General features: G+C 37.7%; 1 protein-coding gene across 7 annotated transcripts in view; it reads left to right on the top strand.

Annotated features, from left to right (window-relative positions):
- The window catches only part of PIKFYVE (phosphoinositide kinase, FYVE-type zinc finger containing), a 106,574-nt gene that overhangs the window by 2,002 nt on the left and 88,156 nt on the right, over positions 1-16,416 (top strand). For 3 of the 7 annotated variants that reach the window (XM_074298875.1, XM_074298872.1, XM_074298879.1), the window contains exons 1-3: positions 8,838-9,257; positions 13,377-13,557; positions 14,577-14,729. In XM_074298875.1, coding sequence (XP_074154976.1) covers positions 13,386-13,557; positions 14,577-14,729 — 325 coding nt within the window. In that variant the 5' untranslated portion in view covers positions 8,838-9,257; positions 13,377-13,385. Of the gene's footprint in view, positions 1-8,835; positions 9,258-13,376; positions 13,558-14,559; positions 14,730-16,416 lie in introns of those variants that run through there. The other 4 variants (XM_074298878.1, XM_074298873.1, XM_074298874.1 and 1 more) reach the window with 4 other exon arrangements.

Here is a 16,416-nt window from a genome sequence, read left to right as displayed (position 1 = left end):
AAAGTTTTAATGGAAGGATGAAAGGAAAAAAGTGTTTTTGAATAGGGGAAGGGTGAGCACAAGGAGTACTCTCCTTTCCTCCCCTCCTCCCCAGGTGTTTCCTGCTGTTTCTTTCGTCTAGTTGCTGCGGTAGCAACAAAAGAGTGATTTAAAGTGCCTGGATCAAGTTTAGGTTAATTGATTGAATATTTGTTTCTTGATACAAAATGGGTTTTAATGTTTGTGCAATATAGCCATAAATGTGATCCATACTAAAAGTTTAATTGCTATTTTGAGAACTTCTTGAATTCTTATATGTAGTATTTGGACATTTTGTATAAGTTTAAAACATATAAGTTTAAAGATTACATTGGGTCATTATGAGATTATTTAAATAAAGAGCCTCAAAAATAATAGTTTTTTTCTTCTTTGTCCTTTTGAAAGTGTTTCTGTTAAGGACAATATGCAATTTGGGATATTTTACTATGTATTGAGTATTTTAAAAGCAAACTGAATTGTATGTATAGTGCTCATTTATGAAACATCTATTTGAATATGATAATTGTTAAAGTTGTGAAATTATTGAGACAAATTCCTTATTGTTATCAATATAAGGTTATGATAAATATTTGTTTAGAATTTATCAGAAATCTGATTAATAGAATCTATTATTGGAGATAAACATTTTCTTAAACTTACAGTTAATTAGTTAATTAGTTAATGCTTTTTTCGGAGTTGTAAAGCTTCCACCTTTTTATATGTAATCATTGTATCCTAAATGCTTGGGCAAATAAGCATTTAGCCTGGTCATCTGTCTGCTACTGTTAGAAAACACTAATGTTTTGTTTTAAGGTTTTTAATCATTTTTTTCACATAGGAAGCTGCTGGCCAATCTATTTTGGCCTCTTCACATTTTTGCAGCAGTCCTATGGACCAGTCTTTCTATCACAGACTGTTCTAACCTTTATTTGTTAGATTTATGTTTTGTTTTAGATCTTGGGTCAAATTTCAGATATTGACTTGCTTCTGGGACTTAGATCAACTTTGATTGTCAGCACAGCAGACCCATCCCATGGAACGAGAGCCTCCAACCATTTCTCAGCCTGCAGCAGCTTTAGAAGAGACAATGGACTAAACCCTGCTTCTAGGGAACTTTGGACTACTATGGAGGACTTTAGGAATGGTTGATGAATGACTTTTAAACCTTGTCTGGGTTATTTATTATTGTGTTAAAATTTGGGTTGGGAGTGGTTAAAACTGTAACTATTGTTGTTATCCTAAAACCGTGTGGGAGATTAGCTTTGACTTTCCCAGCATTTTCTCCTACTTCTCTTTAATAGATGGGCCATTAGCATTTTACCAACAGCCCACAGAAGGGATCTGAGATATTTCCCCATTTCCAGGTGTCACCATCTCTACCCTGGATGACACCCCACTTTTAATCTGTTCCTGAGATCTGTTTTCTCTAGGCTTCAAGTTTTGGATTCTCAGCTGGAGAAATTTAAGAGTTAACTGCTTGAGGGGGGTTATGTTGAGGGCGGTAGCCCCTTGGTATTCCTTGTGTGATCTACAACTTCCTTTGGGACTTGGACCTTTGATACAAGATCTGATCAAACTAGTTTGGGCTGTACCCAGCCCCCCACTGGATCTGAGCTGGCTTGGATAAAGCCTGCCAAAAATCTGGCCTTCTAGGAATTAACTTGAGCTCCGCCCATTACTTCTTCAAGCAGACAAAAAGAGCAAAGCTAGAATCATCTTTGGTTCAGAGATTTGAAAGATGCCAGCTAAGATGCTTGCATCAGAGATTCTCTGTCACCGCCGCTTTTGGCGTTTATCTTCCTCTATCTAATGCCTTTTACTAACCAGACCTTAACCTTGCTTCCAAACCCTGCAATAAACATCTTTTACCCATCTAGGTTTTCGGGCCTGTAAATTCATTTACAGAGGACTCTCGCTGCCACTAGACCTGATTTAACTTTGTATCCTAAGGGGGTTGCAGGGTAGCTCCATGTGACTCCCTGTACCCCGAATCCTGCCACTAGACCTCACTTAATCCTATTGAGGTATATACCTCATTATTAGGTATTTATCTCATGATTTGGTTCAAGTTACCTCATCATTTTGAGGTTCCCTATTACCTCATCACTTCAGACAAAGGGAAGGAAAAAGAGCGGGGAAAATCAGGATGGGGGGAAGTCATAAATTTTTACTAAAAGCCAGAGTCAGGATGTTTGAATAACAGAAGTAAAGATGTCAGTGAAGTATCCGAGATAGTCTTATCTTTTGGAATATTTTAGAGGGGCAGTGTCATAAATTCTTGGGGGCAGAAGGAGCTAGAAGCCAGAAAGTCTGATCTGCTCCTCCTCTCCCATTGACAATTTATAACCTTAGAGCAAATGGTCCTCAGTCTTAATGAACCAGGGCGGGGGTTACGACTTAGGGGACTGAGGCAGAACAGTTAAGGAAACTGAGATAGAACAATTCAGGGAAACTCAGTCAGGACAATGAGGGAAACCAGTGCAGGGAAACTGAGGTAGAACACTTCAAGGAGACTGTGGCATAACACAGCAAGAGAGCAAGATGAAATTTCAATAAAACCAAAAGAAATAAAAAGAATAATTGGAAAACTAAAGGCAGAAATTAAAGACATAAAGTTATAGCAAAAGGCATAAAAAGGAGATATCCCAATTTGCTGATGATAAGATGGTATACTTGGAATCAGCAAAAATACTAATTGAGATAGTAGCTTCAGTGAAGTTGCAGCTACAAAATAAATCATGATAAGAAAGAAAATGGTCAAATGAGAAAAATATCTATATATCAAATTTCTCTGATAATAAGAGTTTAAGATACCTGAGATATAAACAATAAATATAAAAACAACCATTTCCCAATAGAAGTGGTCAAAGGATATGAACAAATACTTTTCAAAAGAAAAATTGCAAAGTATTCACAACTAAATGAAAGCATGCTTTAAATCACTAGTAATAACCATAAATATAAATCAAAACAACCTTGAGGTTTGACTTACTACCTTACAAATTGGCAAAAATGGCAATAGTAAAAACATCGATAGGGTTGTGAACTGACATATTTGCTAATATAGTGTTGGTGGAGCTGTGAAATGGTGTAACCATTTTGGAAAATTATTTGGAATTATTGTAAAGTAATAAAACTGTCTATACCCTTTGAACCAGAGACTTTTTTGTTTGTTTGTTTACTAATTTATACTCCATGGAGACCATCAATACAAAGAAAGTCCCCATGTGCACCAAAATGTTTTTAGTAGACTTTTTTTGTGATATTAATGAATTAGAAACAAAGTAACTGGCTGTCAACTGGGGAATGGTTAAATAAATTGTATATTGATGTAATGAAATATTGGTATGCTTACAAGAAAATGGTATTTACACACATATATTGTATCTAGGTTATATTGTAACACATGTAAAATGTATGGGATTACCTGTCATGGGGGGGGGAGGGAGTGGAGAGAGGGAGGGGATAATTTGGAAAAATGAATACAAGGGATAATATTATTAAAAAAAAAAAAGAAATATTGGTATGCTTTAAGGAATGATATAATGAATATGAGAAACATGGAAAGATCTATATGAACTAATACATAGTGAAGCAGAGTCAAGAAAACAATATATATACACAGTAACTATAACAATGTAAATGGAAAGAATAACTATACACCAAAAAATCAACAATGAATGAAACAAAATTACAAAGATTAAGAAAAAATCTTAGTTAAAATTTAGTTTCAGGCAATTAACACTTAGTAGCTGTATGATCCCAGGTAAGTCACAACTCCAATTGCCTTGCAAAGGAAAAAAAAAAAAAAATGAAAAAGAAGCACTAGTATCTTATGTAGGTGTTAGGATTTTATTAGGTGCTAAGTCAGTTATCTGATACTTAACAATTCTCTAGTTCAAAATTCGAACCTTGAAAAGGAGTTTACACCTTTAAAGGAGTTAGCTCATTGGCCCCTTAAGGAGTTCCCACATCCCCATGGAGTACCCACAAGTCCATTCTCTGGGAGGATAAAAGGAGCCAAGACTCAGTGGGGAGAGTCAGTCTGGAAGAAATCAGTCTGGATTGGGTCAAGGAAAAGACTTCCCACACGCTCAGAGGCAGAGTCTGATTTCCACACTCTAGGAGATTCAGAGTCAAGATTTCATTCCCACATCTACCTTCATGCTGGCTGGAGACTTTGGATTCAGAGGGAGCTAGAGACTGAAGCTGGCTGGAGACATTCTGACAGGAAAAGATCAAGAAGGACACAATATAGGATCTGGACTTTTACTCCTGGCTGTATTTTGGGGATTACTGGAACTGAAACTAAAATTAAGGCTGCCTCCCCAGAAGCTCCCCAAGAGATCTCCCAGAGAACGATCACAATTGAAAGATAACAGAACTTCACATGTAGGGACCCAAGGAGAAAAGAAATGTAGATGGCATCAATGCTCAGGTGCCTCGTAGGAGCATTAGCTGGAATAGCTACTTAAGGTGCAATTTCTTGATTATAAATTTTTACAAAGAGAGGGATATTTACTGAAAAAACATAGAAAGGGGGCAGGTAGATGGTGAAGTGGACAGAGCATTGACCCTGAAGTCAGAAGGACCTGAGCTCAAATTCGAGCTCAGACACTTAATACTTCCTAGCTGTGTGACCCTGGGCAAAGTCACAACCTCAATTGCCTCAGGAAAAAGAAAGAAAGAAAGAAAGAAAAAATACAAAAAAAAAAAAAGAAAAAGAAAAAAACAATGTAAGGAGAAAAAAAATCACTCCTTATCTCATTCTCTTACCAAATAGATCTTATATTCCATCTATTGAGTGATATATGGTAATGTGCATTTGAACAAGTAATAATATAACCATGGTCATATAGGTATGTGTTTCTACTGTTACCCAGAAGACTGACTTTGACTCCACCTTTAGTTAGTTCTCCATCAGTTAAGTGCTGGATTATTTTTTTGGCTGGTTTGAACCACCAATATCCCTTCCAAATTAGCAAACTTTGTGGCCATTAGCAACTATAGACAGATTCACATCTGTTGTGTGTCTGTAAGAACTGCCTGCGAATAACTGCATTAAACATTGCATTTTGTTGGATTTTTCAGAATATTTTGTTTGGGAAGGTGCCTGGTGGGGCTCAGAATCCATTCTTGTGATCAGTCGTAGGGGAATAAATTGCAGTAACTGAGGCAAAGAATGGTATCTTTTGCCTATATTAAAAAAAAAAAAAAAAAATCCAATTTTGTCCAGGTAGGAAACTTACTTGAAGAGGACTAAGATGTTTAGCTAAATTGAGTTCAGGTGCCACTTGGTGGTTAATGTAGAAATTGCACTTAAAAGTAGCTATTCCAGATCATGCCCCTAGGAAGTATCTGGGCATTGGTGCCACGTACATTTCTTTTCTTTTTGGGTGCCTATATAAGGGACAAGTGCTTCTTTTCCTTTTTTTTTTTTCCCAAGACAATGGGTTAAGTGGCTTGTCCAGGGTCACACAACTAGTAAGTGTTAAGTGTCTTATACTGGATTTGAACCCAGATCCTCCTGACTCCAGTTTGGGTAATCTATCTACTAAACCATCTAGTTAGTGTTTTTTTAACAATGAAAAACTACCTGTTTTTTAAGGAGAGGGTATGATTGAAGGAGCATGCTCCATGAGGAAAACCATTATTGAAATAAAACAATTCAAGAACCTAGGCCCTTTGATTCACAAATCCTGGTCAAAAGCATCCTTTTGAATTCCAATAGGAGACATCCTGGCTCTCACAACCCTCATTGGATCTGAGCCAACTTGCCTTATCCTAGCCTCCATTCTAATGATCTGCTCAGGTTTCCCAACCCCCATTTAGCAAATTCTAGCCCTCACAGAAACCCATTGAGGAACCAACCTGGGACTTCACCCAAAGGCCCCTTTAGCTAAATCTCTCATTATAAAAGAGCCAGAGTGGAGCCCTCTCTTTGCAGAGGTTCCAAACATGCCAGCATCATGCCTGGCACCAAAGACTCTCTGTCTACTGGAATCATATTTTCCCTTTTATCTCTACCTTCACCTTTTACTAACTAGACTTTAACTTTACTTCCAAACCCCGTAATAAACCTCTTTTATCAATCTAGGTTTTTGGGTCTGTAAATTCCTTTACAGGGGACTCATGCGCCGCAACTAGACCTCATTTAACTCCCTCTCCTTGCGCCGAATCCAAAGTGTTTGCAGGGAAGCTCTATTTGGATCCTGTACCCCGAACCTGCCACTAGATCTCAATTAAACCCTAATTTCGTTTAGGTACCTCAGTTCTAGACCTCATCATTTAAACTAGACAAGTTTGGGGCTAGCCAGCTGTAATGAGACTCTTCTCCAAAGGATTCAGCCATGAGCAACTAAGCCAAGAGACTTTTATAGCTACAATCTTATAAGGGAAACAAAGGCAGATAAGGGGGGGTGAGGATACTAGATGAGCAGACAAGCCATAGTTCCAGGAAATGATCTGTAATAGTCTCTCTAAAATGTATTGTTCTCTATTGAGGTTTTCTTGGGGTCTCTGGAGGCAGCCTTTGTTTCAGTTCAGTAATCAACACACAAGTAGCCAGGGGTTAAAGTCCAGATCTTTTATTGCCTCTTTCAAAATCTTATCTCCTTCATTTGGGGCTCAGAAAGTTTTCTAGGAGTCCTTCCAGATCTTGGTTTCAGTGGAGAAGCGAAGGAGGAGAGCCTGCATCCCTGTCTCTGCCTTCCCTAGTTCTGATTCTGGCTGAGTTTATCAGAGTTTATATGCTCTCTTATCATAGGTGTGAATCTTGTGGAACTGTAGTAAGTACTAAGTACATGTACTGTCCCATAGTAATTTTCTATGGTCAAAGTTCTTTTCTGTTTCTTGATTATTATCTTTCCTTTTCTTGGTATTTCCTCTTTTTTTACTTTTAAGGTAGAGCTCTGCAAGTATGGTAATGGGAGGGCACTGTCTCAAGCTTGCTGTGCAACTCTGAGCCTTGATTTTGAGCACAGAAGCCCCATGTGTTTGCAGGAACCAGTCTGGTTTCCCAGGCTGCCCCATTGATGTGCTCCTCTACTGAGCCAGGACTGAGGGTCTTAGCTGCTGATTTGCTGGAATTAAGAGCCTTTCACTAGCTTTCCGAGAGTCTATCTGACTCTGGTCAGTGAGACTGACCTTTCTTGAAGTTTTTCCATTCTATCTTGAGCTGGAGGGGGGTTCCATTCCATTCTGTTCAGAAGCTTAGTTTCATGTGGTTTTCCAGAAGAACTGGGAGAGCTGGAGCAGCTTCTTGACTTCACCCCCAGAAGCAGAAAAAAAGCATTTTCACATTCATAAGTAATAAAACAATTTGGGAAGAATATTAGGTACATAAGAAGGACCGCCAATCCTCCCAGCATCTTTTTCATCCTTCAACTTGACACTCCTCTTAAAACATGGTGCCAGAATTGAACCAGATACTTCAGATGTAGTCTGACAAGGGCAGAGTAAAGCATAAGTATCACTTAACCACATATTAATAATTAAGCAATCAAATATATGCTTGATGATAAAAAGGTGCTTGATGATAAAAAGGTGCTTGGTGAGTGGAATTTAATTATAAAGAAGGAGGAATATTTACATAGTGGGAATAAGGAATAATAGTAATTTTTTAAAATAACATTATCCCTTGTATTCATTTTTCCAATTTCCAACTTTCCCAAATGTGGTTTCCTTTTATATATATATATGAAACCTATATACATATAAACACATGTATATCTAAGTTTGCACTGTGAATTTATATTTATATATAGGATTTTTTAATACATATTTTTTTGTATATATAGGTATGGCTATATACTTAGATATAGGTATATATGTATATATAGATTTATATGTGCCATAGGTATATATACCTATATATAGATTTTTATGTAGGCTTATAGGATACATACACATCAATTTTGGGAATATATATATACATATACACACACACACACACACACACACACACACACACAGATTTTTTTTTGTCTCTTTAAGAGAGTGTAAGCTCTCTGAAGGCAGAAGCCATTTGCCATTGTTTTTGTCTCTCCAGAGACTGACACCTAGTATTGTTTAACTGCTTTTTAATTTTCAATTAAGTTAAATTTTAATTGCTTAATAAATGTTCGTTAACTCATCATTGAAGGAAGGATTGAATGAAAATGAATCTCTTTTTTTCATAGAACTTTCTCACTCAGAGCTGACTTCCATCTTCAAGGGGGGAAATTTCAGGGCAATTCAAAATTCTGATTTCAAGATTGAGCGGTTTGGACAAGATTTCCCATTATCTGCTACTTAGGACTATAATATTAAGGCATTTCTGGTGTATAGAAACCATGCTGGATTTTTGAAGGATTTTGCTTTAAATGCTACTCTTCTCTTTAATAGTTTTTTCTCTCAACTGCTTTAAAAAAAAAAAAAAAAAAGGAGGGGCCGGGTGGTTCAGTGGGTAGAACACCAGCTCTGAAGTCACGAGGATCTGAATTCAAATCCAGTCTCATTTGCTACTTGCTATATAACCCTGATTACCTTTCAAAGTTTTTTTTTTTTTTAAGAGATTGGATTAAATGGCTTCTGAGGTTCTTCCATCTCTTGATCTATGACCAAGAGAGAAAACCCATGTTTTGTAGAAGTATTATGCAAATGCTAGTTATCATTATTGTTGTTACTATTATTATTCTCATCCCATGTATTGTATTTTAATGATTGTTTTTTAATTGTATTTTAATGATCGTTTTGACCACCTAAGTTTGCCTAAAAATCAGAAAAGAGGAACCATAAAGTCACACACTCATATAATTACGGTAAAGCACCTTCTCGCTACTGACAATACACACTGACTCCTAGAGGCCGATTTATAGACATGAACGCATGCGTCCTGAAGCAGGTCTCTTCTTGCTCGGCGGATAGATTGTAGATGCCTGTTCTTTGCTCTCCGCTCTTCTCGTCGAGTCTGGGCCGTGGGGGGCGGGCGAAACCGCCTGAGAGGCGGGACGAGGTCGTGCTCCGGGGACAGGAAGCGGATTGGAGGAGGAGGAGGAGCCAGCTGAGGGGGCGGGACCTGGGAGGGAAGCGAGAAGCCGCATCAACCATGTAAGCGCTGCTTCCTGCCGCCGTCGCCGGTTTGTGCCGAGGGCCCCTGCACCCCTTCGGTGGTGCGTTACCGTCCCCTCCCCAAGCCTTTAATAGCGAGACTGGGGAGGTGGTCGCGGTCTGACGGGCGTGGGGGAGAGAAGGCGCAGGTGAGGGGCAGGGGAGGGGACCGCTGCGGACGGGAGCGGGGAGGGAGAAAGAGAGGATGAGCCGGGGGAGAGCGTCCGACTGTGGGAGGGGGTGTCCCGGGAGGGGTCTCGAGGTGGCGAGCCCGTGGGACGCGGAGGGGGGGAGGAGCAGCGGAGGACTGGGCTGAGTCCGGGTCATGTGCCGTGTCCGGACGGGCGGGGAAGGCAGGAGGGGGCAGGGGAAGGGAACCTGACAGGTCTCTGGCTCCTCTCCCGGCACCCCCGGCTCGGCCTCTGGGGTGGGGGGCTCCTTCCTCCTCCGGTATCCCCTTCTCCGGGGAAGTTTTCTTTTCGCCGCTCCCCGTGACCTCCCCTCATCCTGCAGTCCCCGGGTGCTCGGGAGCCGATGTCCATTTCTTTTTCGCATGTTTTCCACCCCACACTGAGGCTGCTTCTTGCTGAGTTGGGCTCGGGGGCAGCCCCTGGCTTCCGTTGTACGAGCTCGAGTTGCAGGGAAAGTTTTGGATTGCAGAAACCGGCTACATGCGGGGAGGCTGCTGATGGGTTTACCTGGGATTCTGTGTTTTTTTTTTTTTTTTTTTTTTTTTTTTTAACCGGTCCTCCCTTCAAACCCCTCCAGGTTTCCTCTTAATAGGTTTTGGGTCACCTGTTAATAAGTTTTCCTCATTGGTAGTCTTAACTTTAAGATGGAAATCATTCAATGAAAGATTATGATTTGGAGAAAAGATATAGAAATTAGGATCTTCCACCAATTAAAAACATCCTCTCTGTAAAGTATTCACGCACAATATAAGAAGCGCTGGAATATGGCTTTAAGAAACTTATTTATCTTGATTATCTTGGGCCGATTGGTTTCTGTGCATGGATGCATGAATATTTCCAAGTCTCCTCCATTCTATCTATCCCGAATTCTTAAAATTGCAACAAATATATTCTCCAGTAATCGGGATGTATAGAGATCAAATTAAAAATACATTTTCTTATTTACAAATTCTTTGAAGTTTGTTTCCTGGTGCTTGAAAATAAACTTAGAAAAATGAAATAGCATCCAAATACCCGCGAATTACGGAAGAATATGCTTAGGGTTCTTGTTTACTGTTATTTGTTGAAGAGGGCGAACAGGCTGAGGCCTAGGAACAGATAATAGGCCCTTCTTTATGGTACCCAAATACTCCTTCAACTTCTGCACAATAATCCTTTATTGAGTGACAAGCAGTTTTTTTCTACTAATGGGAAAAAAAAGTTACACTGTGGTTTTTCTACTTCAGTGGCTCCAGCAACAACAAATGAAAGATCTTTAATGTTCTTAGAAGTTAAAGTTTAGAATGTTTAGCTTTCTTCACAAGGGAGGTTCTTCTGAACCTCTTTAGAAATTGATTTGGAATAAATATTTGGAATGTAATAGGAAAATATTTGGTAGGACTCTCTACTTTCTTTTAATTGTTAAAAACATCTTACCTGAGTCAATTTCATTTAATTTCTGTTTAAGTCCCTGATTACTTTTGAATTGGTGTATTTTTGCTTTTTGAAGTGGGAAAGGGTTAAGTGTTGATGATAAAAACTTATTAGCTGTTTGACTCCATTGGGCAGTATTTCTAAGAAGTGACTATTAAGGAAATAATTAGTCTGTATTTCATATGTTACTTTTGGAAGATACTCAGTTTTTCTTCCAAGAATTTTGTTTTTTTTCCAACAGCATTTTTGTAATTATATTTTATCTCCAAATTGACATAATAAAAATTTTCATTTACATAGGAAAATAGGCCCTCTAAAGCAGTGGTCCTCAAACTTTTTTTTTTTTTTTTTTTTTTCCCCCTGAGGCTGGGGTTGATTTGCCCAGGGTCACACAGCTAGGAAGTGTTAAGTGGGTCCTCCTGAATTCAAGGCTGGTGCTCTATCCACTGCGCCACCTAGCTGCCCCCAAGTCCTCAAACTTTTAAAATAGGGGACCAGTTCACTATCTCTCAGAGTGTGGGAGGGCGCCCCTATAGTAAAAACAAAAGCTCACACAGCCCATTTGCCATAACCCAGCAGGCCGAATAAATGTCCTCAGCGGCTGCATCTGGCCCAAGGGCTGTAGTTTGAGAACCCTTGCTGTAAAGTAAGGGTGATCTTGTAGGAGTGATAATCAACATCATCTATCTAGGAGGGTGTTGTCAATCCCTGTTTTATTGTGATTTGGTGATTTTCATAAATAATGCAAGCCAGTTTTCTGCTTCCTGAGAACACTTGTCAGTTACCTTAGGTTGATAAGTGTGTATGAATGTATTGGTATTATTGACTTTAATGTCTAAAAGTTCTTAAAATTGTATTAGGGTTGCCTCCGTGTTTGTGAGAGTCCTACCCGCCTACTCCACATATGCTTTATTTTACCGAATTGCTAAAATGCACTACTGGAGTTTAAAATTCTATTTAAGTCACTAGTTAGTAGTTAGAAGTATCTTGGCTTGGAATACTAGTGTTAAGATGAGTTAAAACTGAACATCTCCAGAGTCATTAAAGGATGTTGGTCTTATGTGAAATACCTGAAACTGGGACTAAAATTTGACTTCTATCTTTCCCGCTAATTAACAAAAGAGCTTGGGCAAGTCATTTAATCTTTTCCTGACTGTCCTTAATTGCAGCAAAGAATAATGAATGCTACATGCCTATATATTTGTCTTTGGGTTGTTAGGAAGATAAAATGAGATAACATAAAGGACTTTGGAAAGTTGCAAGTGTAATACAAAAGTAAAAATGATAAAGTTATAGAATATTAGTGTTGGAATTAGTGTTGAAATATTTAGTCCAATTCTTCCCTTTTAGAGATGAGGAAATTGAGGCACAAAGTATTATTTACTAAGTTTTTTTCTGTTAAATAATAAGCTAAGTATCATATGTTGATAACAGGTAGGGAAACAAAAATTTTCACATCAAAGTGTTGTACATTTGTTATACTCTTGAAACAAATCAGAGAAAAGTGGAAATTTTGTATACCTAAACTGTTCAGGCTGTTAGTATAATTGACCTATTTTAAAATCTTCCTTCCCCACCATTTTTGTAGTTATTCCCTTCAAATGACCCTAAATCCCTTAAGAAAACCTCAAGTCCCCCAAAATTAAATTAGACTGGTATAGTAGAGGTATATGGAATTTGGAGTCTAAAGGCTTAATTTAATGAAAAATACAACTTCAGTTAAAAGGGTTTTTCCCCAATAAATTTTAATATAGACATAACTTTTTTTCTTAAGTAAACTCAACTTGAATCCTTATAAGTTGTTTGCTCTTATTTCATTGTGAAAAAGTCAGTTTGCCACATTAGCTTCATTTCCAATTCTTTTCTTTTCTTTTTTCTTTTTTTTTTTTTTTTAATGTAATGTTGCTTGTTTGGTTTTGAGTTTGGAAGGAATGTTTTTGTGATTTTATGTAGAGGGCCTCTGAAGGTGGGGGGATTCTGAGTGAGGTATAAAACCCTTCAGCCCAGAGGAAATCTGCTAAAAATATCTGGTTTAGCTCCCCATTTTTCCCTTTAGAATTTCTCACCTCCTCCCCCTGAGAAGTCAGGGAGGGTGTGACCACCTGTGCTCTACTTAAAACAAGGATACTTACAGCAGGGTGCTTCTAGTTAAGCACTTAACTCACTGTGATTGATGAGACACTGGTTCTCTAGTTCACATTATTTAGTGTGATATTACATCACTCAAGTATGATATCATGATGTAATCACTATTTGGCATATACTTAGTGTGATATAATGATGTAATCAGACTGAAGTGTATAAGGGCTGAGAGAACTGGAGAGGAGAGCTCCATCTCAGAGGAGGACTCACAGAGGAGACACAGAAGATGGAGGGAGATACAGAGATCCTCCTAGTGACTCTCCTACCTTCATCACTCCTCCACCTAAGACCAGGGCTCGTCTAGAGATCCTTCAGAGAGCTAGTCGAGACATTGCAATTTTAAATTACATGTATCAATCTAAGAGTAATGTACTATGAGTACAATTTAATTAACAACTTTTTATGGACTAGAAATCTGTTTTTATGTGTGAATTTTCCCTAAGTTAATCATTAACCTGTTTGTTGCTGACTCTTGGGTTTCCAAGAGATCTTGAAATTTTCATTTTGTCTTTGTTTTCTCAGACACATGAAATGGCCACAGATGACAAGACATCACCAACATTGGACTCTTCTAATGATCTGCCTCGGTCTCCTACCAGTCCCTCTCATCTCACACACTTCAAGCCTTTGACTCCAGATCAGGATGAACCTCCTTTTAAATCAGCCTATAGCTCTTTTGTAAATCTTTTTCGATTCAGTAAAGGTAAAACTTTAGATTATGAAGGTTAGGGAATCTACATGAAATGGAGGAGTTCCTTTCTTTAACTTTTTTATATGCCTTTTTGAAATATCAATAAGGAGAGTTTTAACCCTTTAACTGCCAATAAAGAAACTGCTTAATAAGGAAAAGGTGGCATCATTTATTAAATTTCCAGCAGTAGAATGTAAACATCTAAAGTTATGAGGTTCTGAATTGAAAACTTAAATACTAAAAGAAGTTCCTCAAAGGAAAAAAAGTATTATACTTAATGTTTCCTTTTTCATCCTAAATGTCTTTTTCTTACCTCAGAAGAAATTTCTCTTGTTTTTAAAGTTTATAGAACAGGCATTTGTTTTGTATCTCTCTCCTCCCCTGTCCTCCCTAGCCTTCCCGTTTCCTTTCCTCCCACCTCCCCATTCCCCAAATCCCTTTCTCATCTCTCTTCAGAAATAGCCATAAAATTCTGATTAAAACAGTAACAGACTAAAGATATGGCAAAAGGTAGTAATTCAAAGAATTTTTTAAAATTTATTTTCATTATTTATTTATTTTTAATCCAGGGAGTTACCAAATATATTGCTGATTAAATCATAGAGATTGAGGTTCAACTCGGATTACTAGTGTGAAAATGTTTAAAGTTCTTGTTTTCATAACCAAAGTTTTCTTGTGTAAGGGGAAAAAGAGTTTGGTATATATATACTTTCCATGTGATTGTTCCATGGAAAATAATTTGATAGTCTGAGTGACCAATGTTTTAAGGATTTATGAGACTTAATTCAGTTCATTTTATTTAGTTTTATGGAAATATTAATGACATCAATAAAATGTAAAATATTGTCCTTAATGAATAAGATTAACATTTGCATATATTAATGCCATTTAAAATGAAGTTTAAAATGTAAAAAGCAAAGACTTTTTACAGTCTTTGTAGGGTAACTTAATTTGTCTCATTCTCCATTCTTTTTGTCTTCAGTATCAGATTGTAGTTTTTTCAAATGATGACAGGTTGTCTTCTTCTATAGAGAGACCAGAAGGTGGACAGGGAGATCAGCAGTCTCTGGGTGGAAATTGGGCTAGTCCTCAACATTCTTCAAGAACACAATCTGTGAGATCTCCCGTAGCCTATAAAAAGCAACTAAATGAGGATCTACATCGCCGATCATCTACCATCTTAGGTAAAAACAAAACAAAACCAAACAAAAAAACCCCCAAAACTTTGTGTGATAATAAAATGTTCTTTTAATTATTGTTTTCCCATTTTCTTCAGTGATCTTTCTCCTTGATTTAAAGCAATCAGACACTACCTAAAATGAAGTTCATAGACTAGTTAATTGAAGAAATTTATTTAGTGTTTTAAAAAAAACATTCTTGGTGTTTATTACATTTCAGACCATGTTAAGTAAGCAGAGAGCTTCCGATTGACTTCTGAGTTACTTGCTTGAATTTTAGTGGCATGGTTTATAGCATCTTCAAAAGAAAATCAGGCTTGTTTTAACTTCAAGCATGAATTCTGCATTCTGCTTTGGGTGCTTTTAGTGACTCCTGACATGGGCTCTTTTCCTTTAGAGGCCTTGCTCTTTTGTTATCCCTTCCTTGTTCCTGTATCTTCCATGGTGGCAGAACAAATTCAGTTTTTGCTGTCACAATCTGTCACTCTTTTTGCATTTCTATTTGATTCTTCTGCTCAATCAAGAATTTGAATCAGAGCTTGAAATAATAACTAATAAAGGAAGAGATCTTGAAGACCTTGCTTCTTCCTCTCCCTCTTCTTAGTTAGCAATGTGAACAGGTCTTGTTTAGCTCTCACACAATCTTTTTTGAGCCTTTTCCTTGGGGGAATGGGGAAGATAGATATGGAGAAATTGTTATCATTTCACATTTCACTGGGGATGGTTCTCCTACATGTGATTCTTAGGGGTCAAATGTAGATAGCTTTAGAATGGGAGATTGTGCATAACTAAGAATCCACTTTGATCCCAGTAGCTTCTTTTTATATCTCTCTCTTGTTAAATCACAAATACCAGACTGCTACCTTGCTACAGTCATCCTGTGACTCAGAAGAAATTGTACCTGGGATTTTTTCCATTCTTTTATAAGGCAGTGCAGCCAAAGTGTAGGAAAAATTATAAAGTCTAATTCTTTAAAGAGATTTCTATTATGTTTTTTAATTCCTTTTCCAACTTGATCACATTGCATACCTTTTTTTCTCACCTTTGCCCTAAACTTTCAGGCATATAATGAATACTTTCTCAGAATTAATGATGATAAAGTATTAAATATTTATTATATGCTAGACATTGCATTATTAAAGCCTGGAGATACAAATAGAAGCAAGCAAGAAAATCTCTGGTTTCAAAGAGCTTATGTTCTAATGAGAGAAAGATAGTATGTAAAAAGAAGCAAGAAAGTGGGTGAGGGAGTATGTATTTGGCAGCAAGATTTGGACATGTTTGACAAGTGATGATAAGCTCTAGTTATCAGCAAGAAATGGTGAAAACTCACTTCTCAAAACTCCAGAATCCAGGGACAGAGACCTGATGGGAGGGAATTGAGGAGGGTGAAGTGAAGGCAACATGGTATAGAAATGGTATGGAATGTAACTAGCTTAGTTTAGCCCATGGAGTTTGGGGGACCTTCTGTTTTGCATGGTATACGTATACAGTAATGAGTTAGTGGGTAACTACAGAGAAGTTATCTAATATGGAACCCTATACATATTTTTTACATGTTTTAGATATGTTCATCTCTGTTCTTTCCTTAACTTAGTGACCTTAAAACCGGGCCAATCTGTGGGTTCTTTTGTATTTCTATTCTAATTTTAAATGCTATGCAGTGGAATCAGCAGGCTAGGCAATATGGACA

The sequence above is a fragment of the Sminthopsis crassicaudata genome, chromosome 3, assembly GCF_048593235.1.
Source record: "Sminthopsis crassicaudata isolate SCR6 chromosome 3, ASM4859323v1, whole genome shotgun sequence".
Classification (NCBI taxonomy): domain Eukaryota; kingdom Metazoa; phylum Chordata; class Mammalia; order Dasyuromorphia; family Dasyuridae; genus Sminthopsis; species Sminthopsis crassicaudata.
The sequence above is the reverse complement of the archived record's forward strand: the minus strand, read 5'-3'. Positions and strand labels throughout refer to the sequence as shown.